This window comes from Haliotis cracherodii, unplaced genomic scaffold (genome assembly GCF_022045235.1).
Source record: "Haliotis cracherodii isolate W230 unplaced genomic scaffold, xgHalCrac1.p SCAF_5, whole genome shotgun sequence".
Taxonomy (NCBI): Eukaryota; Metazoa; Mollusca; class Gastropoda; order Lepetellida; family Haliotidae; genus Haliotis; species Haliotis cracherodii.
Window position 1 is genome coordinate 63,268,829 of NW_027266308.1, and position 19,179 is coordinate 63,288,007.

At 37.9% G+C, this 19,179-nt stretch overlaps 2 protein-coding genes across 5 annotated transcripts in view; one reads left to right on the plus strand and one right to left on the minus strand.

The window, feature by feature from the left end:
- Positions 1-116: 116 nt before the first annotated feature.
- Positions 117-13,148, minus strand: LOC139444102 (serine-rich adhesin for platelets-like). The gene is made up of 9 exons (XM_071225009.1): positions 12,925-13,148; positions 12,264-12,352; positions 11,815-11,911; positions 10,537-11,113; positions 7,629-7,845; positions 7,184-7,275; positions 6,123-6,276; positions 5,874-5,970; positions 117-5,591 (listed from the first exon to the last, which is right to left on the minus strand). The coding sequence occupies exons 1-9, from the start codon at positions 13,066-13,068 to the stop codon at positions 3,123-3,125; spliced, it is 3,936 nt and encodes a 1,311-aa protein (XP_071081110.1). The 5' UTR covers positions 13,069-13,148; the 3' UTR covers positions 117-3,122.
- A 484-nt stretch (positions 13,149-13,632) lies between these two features.
- LOC139442138 (ras guanyl-releasing protein 3-like) overlaps positions 13,633-19,179 on the plus strand; it is a 93,615-nt gene continuing 88,068 nt past the window's right edge. For 3 of the 4 annotated variants that reach the window (XR_011651690.1, XM_071222937.1, XM_071222940.1), the window contains exons 1-2: positions 13,633-13,799; positions 15,486-15,544. The gene's annotated coding sequence lies outside the window, so the exon portion shown is untranslated. Of the gene's footprint in view, positions 13,800-14,181; positions 14,278-15,485; positions 15,545-19,179 lie in introns of those variants that run through there. The other variant, XM_071222938.1, reaches the window with a different exon arrangement.

The following is a 19,179-nucleotide window of genomic DNA, read 5'->3' on the forward strand; positions in this document are numbered from 1 at the left end:
AATCATCCCTGTTTGGCCTTGAAATTGTGAGAAAAATGGTTCTTTCCTTTCAGAGGAAAGCTAATCCATTTTATAATTCCTGCTGTTAGAATTCATAAGACAAACAATTTCAAATATGATATTTTATTGCATATATTCATACAAAGATTGCAGTCCAAACTGAGATGTTGAGATACGGATGGCTAGAGGATGGACAGGGTAGGAAAAGATGCAAAGATGAAAGTGCCACTGTCTTGTCCATGTGACATTATGCTAAACTGAAACGAGAATCAAACCGGTGGGTTGGACTTAAACTGTATGCTCAAGTACAGATGCAAGTAGGACTTGGCTGCTGTATCACCTAAGTATTGCAGGTAACAACAGTAAATGGAACTTGCATTTTAATCTCAATTAGGCCAGGAGAAGTTGAGTTTTTCTAGACCAATAAGCAATGATAGAGTGCACATGGAAAATAAGTGTCAGGTTGATTACAAATAAAGAGGAATTTGATAAATTCAGGACATCAAGTTTCAAATGTTGGTTAATAAGAAGGGCTTTTTGTTGTTTGTTTGAACAAAAAAAATTGAACTCAGAGATAATTAATCAACAAAAAAATAGGGTTTGACATGTTTTGACCTAAGCATATCAGGTAAGCTAATCTATAAAACATGATCTGGTCTTAATGAAATACAAAAATAGTTAATTTTTGTGTAGTGAAGTTGCGAATCAGATTATGTTTCACAGTAGTTACATGAATATCATGACAATTTTTCTTTTTGTTCTATCTCTAGTTGATATCATACATGGATTTGATCCAAATAATATAGGCCACCAACATAAATAATAAACATGACTAATAAAGTTTATCTACCTCTAACTTAGATACATGGATATAATAAATGTTCAACAAAATAATTGTAATATCACAACACCAGGAGGACAAAATCTCGACTAAACATGGTACAAGAGCAGCATTCTGACAAGTGTATGTTGCAGCAACAGGCATACCTCTGGCAGCATCCAGTGTACGAGAAAGATGTAAACTATACATTATATACTACATAAGGCATTATTTCCATAAGCTACTGCCAGTAAACATATGATGGCAAAACATTGCTTTTGTGTCAAAAGAATATAATTCAGTGTGGACATTCAGCATTCTTGGAAATAATACATACTTGCTGCTAACTGTCTTTGGTTGACAACAGACAACCCCGAAAGGAATGATTATGTCATCAGATAGTTATGCGGATAGCCCCCAACATACACTTTGCATAATACTCAGTCTGTATACGTACTATAACAGTATATGATGATATATGTATGCTTTGCTCTACAGTTTCAAGATATACATATATGGTTCTACTTTGTATAATCTGTACACTGGTATATGTGCATGACTGGTATTTGCACACAAATGTTTTAATACATATTTGGTTTTACTATTGATATGAAGCAAATCACAACAGTTTTTGATTGGTCAACAGATGTATTCATGTCTGTGTAAACATGTAATCAAGAACTATGAGCAATAAGTCGGAAATGTTGGCAATAGGTGCATCATACACTTCATTTTACACAATTGAGAAATGAAATCAATTTGTCAAAAATGGTAAAATGGTAAAACAGATTTAAAAAACGCCTATATAATACAATTACTTACAATAAAAACCGTTTGAGCAATTTGTTGGCAAAATTCAGTAATACATACTGAGGCCTTAAAGGTAAACTGCATTCATGACTTGATTTGCTATGAGACCTTTTTGTTAACTTTGTATAAAGGTTGCAAAGACAGCCAAGTTCTATAACATGAATAAAGAAGATATTTGATATCGCTGTTGAGAAAAAAAAAAGAAATAACGATGACCTCAAACCTTGAATAATAATACAGCATGCTTTGATTTATCAATGAAGAAAAATGAACCTTTAGATTATAGGATGTAAACAAATACTGTTTAAAATGACAGTTTACAAAAACCCAAACATGAAATATACTACTCAAAAGAACACCCGATTTTTTCATACAACTATAGTTAATAAGTCCTATCCAATCAAACAAGCCATGTTCAACATGTTAGTTGTTCAACACTGTTACTATGCAGTGTTCAAAGTCAAGGGGGCCCGGGTATCATTAGGATCTGGGGACTCCTTAATCTTTGACAATGGGTACATCACCAGAAACCCATGACTTGCTTTATTTCGAACACAGCCATAGCTACTGTATCCCCCCGTAGTTCCAGTGATGTTTCTTTAATGTAATACTGCAGAGAACCACTGATAACTTCAATCCTATACAACACATTTCATTCTTTTATTTTCTTTCAACCAAATATTCATCTATATCATTTTTCATTTCATATGAGAGATAAGCTGTCTGTTGACTTCTGATTATCATGAACATTGTAACATATAAATCAATAAATATTAGATCAACTTTATACTCCTCTGTACAGATAACAAGAATCCTTAAGCATCTTCCAAAAGCATATTTACATGTTCAGAGGATAAAACTGGTTGTCAAAGAAAACATTTATAGATTTATAAAATTGTATTCCTTGATCACTTGATCCCACCAGTGAGGTTTAACAAGATTTGCACATTGCACATGGATTAAAACTATGGACACAACAAACACAATAGAACAAGAAGCTGCCATATGTGGGTATGGCAGTGTAAGCACTAATCATTGATACAGGAGACCCACAAGGGAAGGAAGCAGGAAGCATGTTGTGGAGGAATAGGGAGCAGACGAAAATAATGCCCATCAATAACTTGTTCAGAAATCACATTTAAGATTGTTAATGTTAAAATAACAAATTCCCCGATTCAGTAAACTCCAGACACTAAAGACCTCATGACCATCAAAAGCAGTTTATCATCTATTTCAATCAGAGGTGTTTTCTGTGATTTGAAACCTAAGAATGACCAATCAGAATTGAGTATTTCCAAAACTATTGGCACAACCACACTTGTGTCCACTCAAAGGATATGAGACATTGGTGTGTTATAGATGACTGTTCGAGGACTGTACATATGACTTCATTATATTCAAAGCTGACTTTAATTGATACCCCGAGTTCAAGGAACAATTAACCATTCTGAGATCTGTTCACTATTCCCCCAAAACAATATCTGCACCATTATTACATAGCTTGAGCTGTGTTATCAGGAAGCGATGTTGAAGACTGTTTGTTTGGAGATCTCGAGTTCCTTAGTGTTTGTCCTGGAGAACTCAGTCTCTTCACAGGCTTGTTGGGCACAGTCTTTGAGGTGCTGCGTGAAGGCTGAGAAAAACGCAGTACCTGACGTGGCGTCATCCCACTCGCAGTCCTGAGGACAACATGGTCCGTGATCTCCATAGGTTTCGTAGGGCTCGGACCACCCATATTGTTACCACAGTCTTTCAAAGGTGATCTACTGCTGGTCTTCCGCTGTATCTTTGGAGTGCAGATGTCATTGATGGTGTCCAGCAAAGAACAGCTGAGGTCAACTTGCTGACCTTCAAATGAAACCCTACTCCCTACATCTGTTGTGATGTTGACACTGTCATCAGGGGAGGTAACTGACATGGAAACCTCAGATTTCGCTGTCAAGGTCTTCCCTGTGCTTACAGAAGCTGGATGTTTGAATATGTCAGTTTCGGAGTCGGTGAGCGTCGAGATGGAGGAAAGACTGCCATTCGTCACACATGATTGGCTTGTCACATCACTTTTATTTGACAGCCTATCATCTGAAGCCAGTCTGCCCCTCTCTATGGCTGCTTGGGCCATGTCTCGATATCGTGCAGACATGTCATTGTTCTTTGCAAATATTGTTGGTATCCTGACCGGGGACATGCCTCTTTGCTTTGGAGCACACATGGGACCAGTCAATAACTGTTTCTCCACAACATCAGTAAACTGCTTCACATTCTCTGCAACCTTTCCAGCATTTGACACATGCATTTGTGTAACACTTTCATGCTTTGGAAGTGGCATCTCGGCTCGTTTTATCTGAGGCAGCATTGTGTGTCCTTCTGGCAAAAGTTCCATTTTTTGCATGCCTGGTTGTATTCTTCCATTGTTTGAAATACCAGATATTTCACAGGACTGCGGTCTGCTAGACGTTTCACTGACATTGTGTCTCTTTGGTGTTTCACAATATGACCTTTGTGAAATGTCTTGTATTTCGTGAACGCTTTTGCTACACACCTGGCTTTCATCCAACATGGACTGATCAGCCAGAGTAGTATTTCTTCTAGACACATTAAATGAATGAGACCTCGGTGGTGACTTGACAGGGAGACGGAAATCTTTGCCACTTGGCTGTGGTGCTTTGTCAGGAAAGTAACCAGCTCGTGACAAGATTTTGTGAGTTTCGGCTGAGATTAGCAAGTTCGGTTTAATGTTGTGTTTGCGTGCCTCTTGGTGAGAATACATGCTCTGTGAACGTACAACTCCAGTTCGGGGTGGAAGAGCTAGCTGTTGTGCGGAATGGGACTTCTTTACTACTGGTTGGTGTGGGTGGGCCTGATCAGATGGTTTCGCTGTATCCGAATCCATGTATTCTGACTTCCTCATAATGGTTGTATCTAGAAGCATACTCTCATCAGCAACAAAGGCAACGTCAAGAGAGTCCTTTGGCTCATGGGCTGGAGGCTGTATTAATGTTTCATCAAACAAAGATCCTTTCCCACTGTCAGTGGACAGACATCTTTCTAACTTGGAGGTGTTGCTCTCAACAGACATCTCAGATCCTGAGCTCAACAGACTATCTGAGCTGTTACTGGTCTGAAGACTCTTCTTAATGCTTTCTCTGGATGTCTGAGCAGACATTCGCCCCTGTCCTCTGTGGCTGCCCTGGGACTTATTGGACTGCAGGCTTGTTGAGGATGAGGACTGTTTGGGAATGTAGATGACAGTATCACCTGATATTGTCGAGAAACCTGCCTCAGACTCATCTGAGTCATACCCCGTCTGCTGTATTGTGTCATTAAAGCCATCAGGAGGGGGAAGGACTACATTCATCAGGCTACTGTTCTGGTTCGGGGCAGAGAGAGGAGGTAAAGGAGGAACCTTCTGTATCTTCTCCCCTTCCATCCTCTGCTTGGACTCTGTCCCATCACCAATTGCTGGTACAATTATAGGTATGGGACCACTGATGTCAGACTTGTCAAAACTTTTTCTCAACTTTTTCAACTGATTTTGCTGACCCTTTAATAAGCCGTTATGGATGGTGTTTGGCTGTCCTCGTCTGAGATTCATCCCTTCAGCAGAGAGCGACCTCTTATGTGAGTTGCCCTCTGTGTTCCTCCCCGCTACCACTGGATCAGACGCTGATGCATGGACAGGCCTATACAGGCTGTGAGATCGCTGCAATCCAGACCCAGCATCGGTGTGATCCAGATCAAGATGAGATTCATTAATGAATCCTTCATTTAGTGTCTGCTTGATGTCCATATGCGAGACAACAGAGGCGTCAGGCATGTAGGTAGTACTCTGAGCCAGTGCCGAGATGGGAGAGTCGGATTCGGACTGACTTCTCCTCATAGATGTTGCGTCCATGGCTTCATCTTTTTTGGTGGGACTGGCCAGACGCTCACCGATATGCAAGGAGGAGTCGGATGCAGATGACTGCGGGGAAAAAGGAGATTTATTTAACATCTTCATCTAATCTTTTAATTATCTCAGCATTAAAACTATCCTAAATCATACACTTCAGCAAAACTTCACATTGGTCAAACAGGCTTAATGCAACTGGACTATTATCTTTCCAAGAAAAACAGAATACAATGTAAATATATTAAAGTACATTAACATACAGTAGATGTATATGAACACGATCAAGTGGTCAAATAATTGACAAACACAAAAATCGTTTGACAGAGTAGATGACAGTTTAAGCAATCTACACACCTTATCAGCCTTGCTGCCACTAAGTCTTCTGAAGATGTTCTTTCCCCGTCCGCTCTTCTTGGTAGATCCAGTCGAAATATTGGAGAATGATGGGCTCCTAAAAACAGATGCTTAATGGTTTAATATAGTCAACTTCAGTTCGTATAATATTTAATTGGCCAAAGTGGACGTTCACAATCTTTTGCTGTTTAAATGTGCCATGATTACAAACTCAGCTCATACTGATTCTGATGCCAGTGTTGTACCCACCTTGCCATCTTCTTCTTGCTGCTGCTTGGACTGAACAGGTTGAGCTTCTTGCGCGGAGTCTTTATGTTGTGAGATGGAGTGGCTGTAAATGGCATATGTTGCTTGTCCCCAAAGCTCAGACTAGGAGTATCCAAAACGCCACCTCTCCTAGGATCTGAAATAAACAAAACATCCTTAGACGTGGAAACCAGGGATAGACCCCATGGGCATAATTGGGGCTGGGTTTTTTTTTCATCAATGGGATTTTGGTAGAAAACAATCTAGTCTGAGTTTCACAAGTCTTGGACTGACGAACGAGTGGCCTTGTATAACCTTGGGAACATGGCCTGGTCAAGTAACAACATAGGTAATGCTAATAGATACTCCTTGCAGTTGTCTCCCTTTATGTGGTCTGTTCACTGCTTGCCCCAGTATCTTCACACTGTGTGATTGAGTGAGAGAGTATGGTTTTACGCCGCTTTTAGCAATATTCCAGCAATATCACGGCGGGGGACACCAGAAATGGGCTTCACACATTGTACCCATGTCGGGAATCGAACCCGGGTCTTCGGCGTGACGAACGAACGCTTTAACCACTAGGCTACCCGACCGCCCCTATCTTCACACTGACCTATCGCACTACCTCCATTACATGGATAGACACGGCCATGAGACTAGTTGTTTTCTTCCAAAATCTAGCTATTTTACACAAACCTCTAGTCCAAAATGAACCACAAACTAGTTGGGATTTGACCACTGGTGGCTACCTCTGCATTATTTCTCTATTTCTTAAAGGAGTAGTGATATTATAGATTGTTATCATATTTAATGAACACAATTGCTTCATGTTTGGTACCAAGAAATCTGGTACATACATTTAGCATTGCAAGCACGGCAGCCACCAGAACCGGTAACACACAGGTGTTCAACCATATGGAAGCTACATGTAATATCATGTAGTTAAAAGGAGTATAATGTGAATAACTCTAAGAACAGCCAACATGTGTGCATCTATTTTCTGCATACAAATAAACAAAACTGTTCCAAAACAGGATATGGATATTTCATGCAGATGTGAATACCATTTATATCCATCTTCCTGATGGCTGAGGCAGGGGTGAAGGGGGTGTGTCCCAGTGCTGACCCCTGGGGGAGGTGTTGCAGAATGGCCTTTCTGGAGGGGGAAAACAACACAATGATGCAATCAGAAACAGAAGTGGGAACAAGTAGATTCACAAACAAAGAATATTAACAAAAATGAGTAATTCGGGATAAATACAATGTTTTTATACTTACCTGATGCTACACCTTTAGCACTGTGTAGCTTCAGGTAAGGTACAACTGGTATTATTGTACTTTGAATAAAACATTTAATAGAAAACAGCATTTCTTGTTAACATTTACAATAGTAATACATAGATCTTGATAAAGTTGGAGGAATATTCCATGATCATGATGATAACATAACATCCATACTTCTAACCTGTCTAATCATCCTTATAAAAACATTCATGTCATATATCTTACTTTTTAGATGCTGAAAAGGGAATGACCTCGCCAGAGGCTTTGCGTTTTCGTATGACGACAGGTGTGGTTGTTGGGTAGTGGGTTTGTTCAAGGGATCCGGAGAGAGACTGGGCACTTTCATTTGAGGCAGTGGTCATATTCTGACTTGAGTTTCCATTCTTGCCATCTGTACTTCTCCGTAACTTTGCCAGGCCATTTGCTATAGAGCTGACAATACCTACAACACACAATGCATTACAGTTGGGTTCAGTTCACCTTGTTTAGGACACAAAGAGGTGTTCAAATCAATTGAAATAAGTGAAGATTAATTGGAAGGTTTAAAATAGGGCTCAGATGGGTAACTCGGGTCGGTACTGAGTAGGACCCAGGTACCCACATGACAACCCGGCTTGGGGTTAGTCACATGCTTTATTGTTTAATGAGCACAATACACTACTATAACTCCATGGTTACCAACAAGTTGCTAATGTTTGGATATCTTTCTGACAATTTGCACATGCATTCTGTCTTTTATATGTTTTGAGTAAAGATACGGCTTCAGTCAACTTCAGTGTATGCATGACCAGATCAGTTTTCTATGTGTCTGAATACTTTTTGTCAGGGGTCCGGTAAAACAATTCCAAATTCGTGTAGGATCTGGTATTAGGGAGTCGGGTAGTAAATTTGGACTCGTCCCCGCCCTGGTTTAAACGACCAAACAAATGCAATTTTCCACAATCAAACAACTGATTTGCCCCTCGGAAGTTCTGAGTTTCACTACTTACTATTTAGTATGTGAAGAAATAAAAGTGAGAAAGAGCGAGGCCAGTGTCTTTTTTAAATGCTTTTGTTTGTTTGTTGTTTAACACCTCACTCAGCAATATTCCAGCTTTATGACGGTGGTCTGTAAATAATGGAGTCTGGACCAGACAATCCTGTGGTTGGCATGAGCATCGACCTATGCATTTGGGACACAACAAAATGCATCAACCAAGTCAGTGAACCTGACTACCCAATCCTGTTAAGTCGCCTCAGTCTTATGACATGCATACTCTCCTCTTATGACAAGCATGGGTTGCTAAGACCAATTTTACACAGATCTCCACAGGTCTTTTTGAAAACTAAAGTTCTGAAGTCAGTATTAGTGTTTATTTGGTGTGATCTAGTTTTACTGAACTTAACACTGAAACTCAGGAAAGTGACTCTAACCAATTAATCTTGAAGCTTGATCGGGATGATCCATTCATCAAACATGACTGAACAATCAATTCCCAAGACTAATGACAGACGTTGTATGATGTAAGGAACATGCATCATGATATTTGTACATGTTGTAAAGCTAATCTGATTTTTATGCTGGCAAGGCATTAACCAGGACTCTGAACATTTTAGAACTCCTCTCACCACTAAAACATCCTTACACATTGTTACATGCACTCTGAGATTAAATCTTGGTCTCCATTTGCCTCATTTCATGGTGATTTATGAGCAAATAGAGATCTTGTTGTACACAACATGACAGAATGGCAATCCGTTGTGTCATTCTACTGAGATGATCGGGATATATCTTTCTTTTGAGTTAACCATTAAATCTTGGTCTCCATTTGCCTCATTTCATGGTGATTTATGAGCAAATAGAGATCTTGTTGTACACAACATGACAGAATGGCAATCCGTTGTGTCATTCTACTGAGATGATCGGGATATATCTTTCTTTTGAGTTAACCATTCACACGAGCTCATACCCCCTAAAAAAGGTTCATCCAAATTACATGCTTCACTAGCAGTGTCCAATTGAAAAAATTAAACATACACAGAGAAGAAATAAATTTTTTGCAAGCCAGATGACCACTGTGCCTAACTAAATATCTAAAAATTCAGGGCCTAGATTTTCGAAACAATCTCAGCTAAGATAAATCTTAGCAACTTACGTTCAAAGATAAGATATCTTAAGGTTAAGATAAGATAGATTTTCGAAACTATCGTAAACCAGTCGCAGATCGTTCAGAGTTACGATACCTATCGTAACTCTGACAAAAAACTCATTTGTGTTAGAGATTGAAAAAGCGGGGTGTTTCCCAATGACGTCACAGGGATTTCCCAGCTGCTGACAATAACAACAACATATATAAGTGACATGGAATTCATGATCACATTGTCAGGTCACATTGTTTAACATGCACATACTTGAGTGAAATCCTTGATGCGTTCTTCGTGTGTTCGAAGTGTCAATTTGAATCACACGGTTTTACAAAATAAAATGTCAATGTTTGGACATAAAGCAGACTAATTGTTTGTCAAAATATCTATGGAAAAGTATGCCGCCATCTTGGATGAAGATAAAATTAACTTACGACAGGTATGGGCTATCTTAGATTTACGACAATCTTAAGATATCTTAGGGCTACGATAGTTTCGAAAATATGCTACGATAGCCTACGATTTCCTTATGACAAATTTACGATAATTTTAGGGCTACAATCGTTTCGAAAATCTAGGCCCTGAGCTCCAGACAAGTTTTAGAGCAATTGAGTTTTTATTCTAGGGTTTCTATTTTAATTGGGTGATTTCATGTTTCATTGGGTGACCAATATTTTTTTCACTCATCTATTCATCACTCTATTGGGTTTTCCCCAAAATTAGTGAACATTTTAAAAAAAATATGAAATAATGTTTTTAAGATGTATATAAGTGTTCTGAATATATAGGCTTGACTCGGAAAGCAGATTAGCTCGTAATTGTGTTTCAGAATGCATGCGTTTCTGTACGCAAGTTAATTGAAAGTTATTGGGTTTTGAATGGGGTTGGGGGTGGGGGGTGGTGGGAATTTTATGCAAATACGCTGCATATCTGAAGCTCTGATATTCAATTAAAATAAAGTTAAAAATTGGAAGTTTTCTTGTGCCAATCATTCTCCTTGTATTGTTACCTTGCAGTGACCCGCTCCTCTTTCTCTTCTTCTTTTTCTTCATATCCTTGGAATCCTCTAACGTATTGTCATCACTAGCATCCAACTCATCATCTGTCTGCACCCCAAAACACTCAGTCATGAGGGTAGTTCGCTGGTACAGACTTGACGAAACCATGCCCACTTTCTCAGCATCCTTTATAAGTAGTTCCACAATGGCTGTCTGGATCTGCAGCAGTTTTTCCTCAGTCGAGTTCATCTTTTCACTTTTGCTGTTGACATGCATGATGTTAGGGGCAAGAACAACCGCTAGATTGGCAGCGTCCATCTTGTTATCATCTGAGTGGGAAGCTATGAAGTTGAGAAGCTGCATGATGAAGCGCAGGGTGCTGAGATGCTCCGCTGGGAGGAGAAGGCACAGAGCATGGATTGCTTCTGTCACTGACTTGGTGTTATCAAGCTGGTAGCATTTGATGAAAGTGTCGTGGTACAGGCTTGTGAACAGGGGCTCGGGCAGCTCACGAAAGAACTGTTTGATGAGGGTGGTCAGGTCGTAGATGCTGGATACATCCATATTAACACCTTCTTCAATTTGTTGCTGAAAATTTAACATTTCAAAATTGATCATTTTGATTATTAGTCAGCTCCAGGAAGATGTCAGATATAATCATTAGGCATCTAGTCAAATCCTGTGTAATCAGTGATTATGTTTTAACATTGTTAACATTAACTTATTGTGGGGAAACTTCAAATAATATCATGAACATGTTTACCATATTGGTGACTCCAGATCACATCATAATTCATATCATGTATATACCAAACAGAATAAATGAAACTTCATGAAAGCTTCATGAAAACCACACTTTTGTACTATGTTGTGGTAAGAAAAGACCACTTTACACAAATTACAACCCATTTAAAATATGTGAACATTCAAATATGCATAACGTTGTTAAGTGCAGGGCAGTTTGTGGCCATCTTGTGGCCAGAAGCCACAGTCCCCATGATCCAGCATAATGCTTGAGAGTCTAATAAGCTCAGCCAATAGTGTTAACAAATGTTTGGTTCAAAATCTACTGAAACTAATATTGAAGGACAAATTTTGGCTGCTAGATTCAACATATTTTGGCACAGACATCAATACAAATTATGACATTAAACACCTTAAGACTAAAGTCTCTTTTAGACTGATCTGTCTTAAGTTGACTGCATAACTTTCTTGACATTTTTAACATAACATTCAATTTCAAAATAACACACAGCATTTCACTGTTTTTTAGCAGATTGAAATTTTACCTTGAGTTCCTTTTGCCTGCTGACTGATCCAGATTTCCGAAATATACCTTCAGTTTTGAAATGGATCTTAATATGCTCTGCTGAGTCAACCAAAAATCTGGAAGGAAGAATTGATTTATAAAAGTAACAACACTGTATGAAAAACAGATTGGTAACTATACTTTTCAATATGAATGTAATTTTGTAAAGAAACTGCACTAAGAAAATGTATCACGTTTGACTGTACAATGTGATGCTTCATATCATGTGACAATGGATGCAACAGACATATTTCTAAATCTAATTTATAAGGACAATACAGTGTATCAACATCAAGAACGTTACACCATAAACCAATCACTATCAACATGATTAATATGCAATGGCAAGAAGTCTTAACTTTTCACATTATCAAACCATTAATATGCTACAAACCACATTATTACGAAGATACTGTCAAAGAAACTTACTTGGGAACATATCCACAGTCTGTGACATATTCGCAAGGGACGTGAGCAAGATAATTACCAAATATACCACTAGGAACAAGGATTCCATCCTGCAAAACAAAGACACTCATTTGACGTTGGTCCTGTATCTGTGGTAATACAAATGTTAAATTCACAAGGATCAACAAATTGAGGTTAATCGCATTATTATGACAGATTCCAGGCACGAAATAAAATAAATTCTCACTGTAGTCTGAAACATAATCAGAAACTGAGAAGACAGCAGTGGTTTATCAGTGTTTATATACTGGTTACAATCACTGTATGGAAGATCGAGCTAGGCCACATAATGGAAGGCTTGATAAGTCACCAATATTCGATATTATTGTGATAGTAAGAAATTAATTCATAAAATTCTGCATTGTTTTCGGTGAAAGTCACTGGAATTGGTATTATGTACATCTCTTTTTGTAAAGCACCCGCACATCTGACCCACAAACACATGGCTGTATTTTTGTGATTATCTCACCAAGCTGCTTTCAACATCAAACATTCGATCTGTTTCGTTTTGTAGAATGATAGACGAGGTAAGTAAATCAAACATCCACACTTCCAAACGCAGCTTTGACATATGTTGTTAGCCAGAATTAAAACTTACGAAGATTCACAATAATTTCCTCACCTGTGATGGTCCTCTTGAATTGTTGAGTTTCTTGGCTTTCTTATTTTTCGGAAGTTTGACACCACAGTTAAGTAGATCGTCTTTTATAAATGTCCTTAGATTATTAACCTTTTCCACACAGCTAATATGCCTATATCCGTCCATGTTATCTCACGTTTCGTAATACGATAAACAAAATATCGCGTTATTAATTGCAGCCACCTGTTCATGCCTTCATCCTTGCCGTCTTCAAACATCCCACACAAAGTTTTGATTGGCCTGCGTTTGTAAAATATTATACTATCTTCGTAGCAACTAATTATAAATAAATGTATTCTGGACGATTTCTTGATGTGTTTATCTTAATTATGAACTTAAAATAACATCTTTAAAAATCAATATGAGCGTTTATGTATAATTTTAAATGTGCAGTTGTTTGATGACATATGTACAAGATATATTGATGTTTAATTAAGAAAATAAAAGATAGTTTTAAGGAAACTAGTTCAAAGGGAGATAATTGGCATTTCCGGGTTTCATAAAAAGGAAGTAAACATGGATTGCTGTTTCCTCCAAAAGGATGTCAATAATCAATTAGATATTTTCAATTCCAATCCACACACTATTAATAAATACCTTCTTGTAGATAAAACAAACTATCATATTCTCTCAGAAACACGGTGATCAAGTTATAAAATTCTCATCCTGAAGGTCAAAGGTTAGGCAATGGCCGATGCGCAGATGCTCAAGATGTGACAAGAGCAAGGCCATAGTGGATTGATAATTATGAATTCCTTCCTTTTATTAACGACGTTCTGCTGGACATAGACCATCATGGCACCATTGCACTGACACGGTTTAAAATGCGAAAGCCTGTACTGCGTGTAAATAAATAGGTGAGTCCCCAAAGAATTGGATAGCAGCCTTGCATTTGCTGTCAAAACAGGCTCCAGAACGTGGCTGTAACCGAGAAGAACGCTACATGTACTTAAGCACGACCTGTCGCAAAATGAATTTTGTTCACACAAACAGAATATATGGTTTTATTAACTTTTGTTTATTGATTACATACGTGTTTGTACCACAATATTATTACCAGATCTTGATAATTGGCCTCGTACCATTTTGATAGGAAAGTAGTTGACAACCACATAAAAATGTCAATAATTGATAATTTCATCACTCTTGGTCAGATCTTGATTGTATTCCTGGCATATATTGCATTGTTATCAGTTCTAAATATATTTCTTCATTGTGTAGATCAGACAGTTGGTTTTAATGCTGGCTATATTGGTCTAATTCATCAGTGGTGGATCAAAATCTATAGTGTAGCAGCTGATATGGAAAATTGAAGGTCATTGTGCCATTCTACAGGTAATTTGAAGGTGGCATCATAACCACAAATCATCCAATGTACTGGGCTATATTAGATTTATGCACCACATACAGTTTCCATTACAATGTTTCTGTTTCTCCCAGGATGTAGTTGTGTATTAAGAGTGATTTCATCACTCATAGCTTCAGTTTGGCATGTGTGTTTTCTCAGAATAATAAGCAATAGTAACATTAAAGGGGAAAATAGGAAGTTGGTATATCATGTATATTCTTCAGGAATTAGGCTGTAGGTGAATTCCTTACCAAACCAATTCGAAGCCATCTGTTCAACCTGTTTCAATGTAAACGTCCTTTTTGTGTTTCAGTTTGAATAATGCCACACATAAGAACAGATCTTTGACTGACACACTCAAAGATTGTTTTCATTAAATGTTAATTTCTAAATACATTTTCACAAGGCGATTTGTTTTAAATGAAAAGGACAAAGGTTTTACTCAGTGTTCAAAATTTAAGAATTCATTCCACTATCATGCTATGGGGCTTCTCTAGATTCAAATACAGAAGCAGTATACCCCCAAGGATGCCAGGACTCCTGTTAAGTTCTCACACTCATATGTAAAATAAAAGTAAAACATTCTTCAATGTTCATATTCAGGGACTTCAAAATATAATATTTCATGTTATCATCATTTAGAATATAGTAAGGGTACGTATTTGGACATGTTTGTTTTGTATGTGGTCTAATACAAATTATGAAAATAATTGTACAGATTACAATCAGCACAAATCAATAAAAACATAATTTCCCTCCTCCATATTTTGTGACATAATAGGTACTACCAATATCCTGTAAATACCTTGAGGCAATGCCAATTGATCCGATTGTAATTAGTCATACCTCACCTAATGAGTAAATATTTGCCCAAGGTATTGTCCAGGCAGGTTGTTTGAGTATGCAATTTATCTGTCTACACAATCCCACTGGCAGACAAACATGATGTAACTTTGTAATGCTTTGGGCTATGTTAAGGAACATAATATTTCGTTCTTTTTGTTTCTTGGTGTCTGTTTCCAATGTCCCTATTTCATAAAAACAACAACTATTATTGGTAATGGAATAATGCCATATCATAAGTATCACCCCCAAATTCTTAAGAAATTATCAAGCAGCTAGGTGTGTATTTTTTAGTTTTTAAACTGCCTTTTAATTTTAACTCTGCAATTTTCATATTTCCTTTGTTTTCCAGACTCAGTTGATATAAGCAAACGGGGGAACGGCTTGTTGATCCTCTGCAACTCACTAATGGTAAGTGGAAGTGTTCATCAGTCTACTCACCTGAGTTGTGTCGGGTACATATTGTGTTAGCACAATGGGATCATGTTCATGAGTCATCTAATCTATGCATGCATGACCTGTTAATTTGTTGGATACACAAGGATATTGATCAGAGGTAGACATATTGAGTTTATCTTAAAAAACACTTTTAATTTCGTACACATTGCTTATTACGTCGAATACGGTATTTCAATTTAGGGACCCCCAAAGTATGTAACTGTTAACATTGGGGTTATGTCACAGACCTGTAGACTTCCATAAAAAATTTCGAACACTACATTGTTTTGGTAACAAAATATTTAAGGAGAACATCACTTCACTAGCCTTGACCTGGTAGACTAGTGGTTGTGTAGGACCCTGTTGATATATAAACAAAGGCTATTATTTGCCCACCTTATGATCCATATCACACTGGATGAAACTGACCAATGTCAGTTACTTGACCTATTTTATTTTATTTTATTTCTATTTTAAATTTTTATCTTATTGATTATACATTTTAACATCAGTATTGGAATTTCAATGATTTTTTTTACACTGATTACATTGGATAGTATAGCCCTACCACACTAAACAAGCACGACTTCATGTTTATGAAATTAATTAATAATTTCTGTAATAGTGAATATGAATGTACTCATGTAAATTATTTTGGGGACTTTCTTTATAGAAATTTGCCAAAAATGCCAGAAAGGATACTTTTTTCGAGAAAAATCACATGTAAAATCTGTGCACAATACTGCACATGATGATGAAGATATAATAGCATCTTTAGTCCCGTGCAAATTGTTTCTCTTATTAATTATGATTCACACTGATTAAAATAATGTTGGTTTGCATATTGAGACACTTTGAAAATACACATACAACTCGCAATAAGAAGAGATTTATATTTGTGCTCAAGTCCATCTCTAATTGCATTGATTGAGATCTAAACGCATACAAGAATATTGTTGTATTTGATTATCTCATGCCTCAATACTCAGAACAACTTATTTTTATTTTTTGTGGCCATTTTGACAAATATTACCAAAAATCCAATAATCTATCAGCGATAGGTACTAACGTTTAGTCCTCCATTCCTTATAATGATAACACATAGCAAGCCCCTTAAAAACGGCAAATTTCCATTTCATCTCGTCTGTATGATACCCAAAGTATCAGGCTGTTACGAGGGACTATAGGACTAGTGCCAATTCGCTGATATGTGCAGAAAGTTAAAAGTTATATGCTGATATTATTTTTGATTTATTTCCGTGTTTGACACTAAAAAACATTATTGTTCCCATTGGCTAAAGTTTGTATTGTTCTAATGTATTCGTTTATAAATACCCAATCAGACAGTGTTAGGAAAGTTGGGTCTGTTTTCTGAACACTTGGTTCGCTAATGTTGACTTCCTTTGTGTTTTCACTAAGTTGTTGTGTGCATTATAGATGAAGGTTTGTGGCCAGATAGGCTGCTTGTGACTTGATGAGATTCGCTTGATCGCCAACACAGCTGGTTTTGTGATGTGGTTATTGACAGAAAAGCACTCACAATGGTTACTGTTTACTTATGGATGATCTGTCAAATGTCTCCACAGAAGGAACTGTCATAATCATTCTGTTAATTTGAACACTAACAATTTATTATTCATTCGTCTGTTAGAAAAATGAGTAATTTATCAAACCGTGCAAATGTGATAACAGTAGAACATTTTTGAGTATTTAAACAAAGGAATGTGCTCCTTTACAAAATATCGAATGATTGTGTCTTGTGTATACTTGTTCTATTTATAATTTATGCCATGTATGATGTCAATTCTATAAGTAATACGTCTTTGCAGAAAGCAACGAATAGGCAGGTTATATTCACATGGTTATATTCACAAGCAAGTAATATATTCAATTGTATATTTAGTAAAAATATTGAATTTGTGATTACACTTAGTTTAGAGAAAGGGGACCTAATGTGCTTGTATTCACGCAGGCAAACAAATGGCAAATACAATGTTGCAGTACTGACAGGAGATGATAATATGACATTCTATTTACAGAACAGGTTTCCCTTAGAACTGACATGACACAGACTGATAGCACGATTAACTTTGTTTAGAGTTGTGGTTGGAAAGGGTTGAAATGGCCATTTATATGAATATTTTATGTTAAACTGTTTTGGACTTTTTTCATGGTTGGGTTGTAATGGTGGTATTGTCAGGCTGTGTTGACAGCAGAGGTACATGCAGAGTTGCTGACGTCAGGCTTCAGTAGACATGTGTTGTGTTGGGATGTTTGAATCTGTTGAAATCAATGTCTTCAGTATCAGTTATGTGGAATACTTCATTAACGTTACAGTTTATCACCTGTAGCTATGATGAAGCCAGTCACATGTCTGTGTGTAGCTATAATGAAGCCAGTCACATGTCTCTGTAGCTATGATGAAGCCAGTCACATGTTTGTGTGTAGCTGTGATGAAGCCAGTCACATGTGTGTAGCTATGATGAAGCCAGTCACATGTCTGTAGCTATAATGAAGCCAGTCACATGTCTCTGTAGCTATGATGAAGCCAGTCACATGTCTGTGTGTAGCTGTGATGAAGCCAGTCACATGTTTGTGTGTAGCTGTGATGAAGCCAGTCACATGTCTCTGTGTGCTGTGATGAAGCCAGTCACATGTCTGTGTGTATCTGTGATGAAGCCAGTCACATGTTTGTGTGTAGCTGTGATGAAGCCAGTCATATGCCTGTGTGTAGCTATGATGAAGCCAGTCACATGTCTGTGTGTGCTGTGATGAAGCCAGTCACATGTCTGTGTAGCTATGATGAAGCCAGTCACATGTTTGTGTGTAGCTGTGATGAAGCCAGTCACATGTCTGTGTGTAGCTGTGATGAAGCCAGTCACATGTTTGTGTGTAGCTGTGATGAAGCCAGTCACATGTCTGTGTGTGCTGTGATGAAGCCAGTCACATGTCTGTGTAGCTATGATGAAGCCAGTCACATGTCTGTGTGTAGCTGTGATGAAGCCAGTCACATGTCTGTGTGTAGCTGTGATAAAGCCAGTCACATGTCTGTGTGTGCTGTGATGAAGCCAGTCACATGTCTCTGTAGCTATGATGAAGCCAGTCACATGTTTGTGTGTAGCTGTGATGAAGCCAGTCACATGTCTGTGTGTAGCTGTGGTGAAGCCAGTCACGTGTGTGTGCAGCTGTGATGAAGCCAGTCACATGTCTGTGTGTAGCTGTGATGAAGCCAGTCACTTGTGTGTGTAGCTGTGATGAAGCCAGTCACATGTCTGTGTATCTATGATGAAGCCAGTCACATGTTTGTGTGTAGCTGTGATGAAGCCAGTCACATGTCTGTGTGTAGCTATGATGAAGCCAGTCACATGTCCGTGTGTAGCTGTGATGAAGCCAGTCACATGTCTGTGTAGCTATGATGAAGCCAGTCACATGTTTGTGTGTAGCTGTGATGAAGCCAGTCACTTGTGTGTGTAGCTGTGATGAAGCCAGTCACATGTCTGTGTATCTATGATGAAGCCAGTCACATGTCTGTGTGTAGCTGTGATGAAGCCAGTCACATGTCTGTGTAGCTATGATGAAGCCAGTCACATGTCTGTAGCTATAATGAA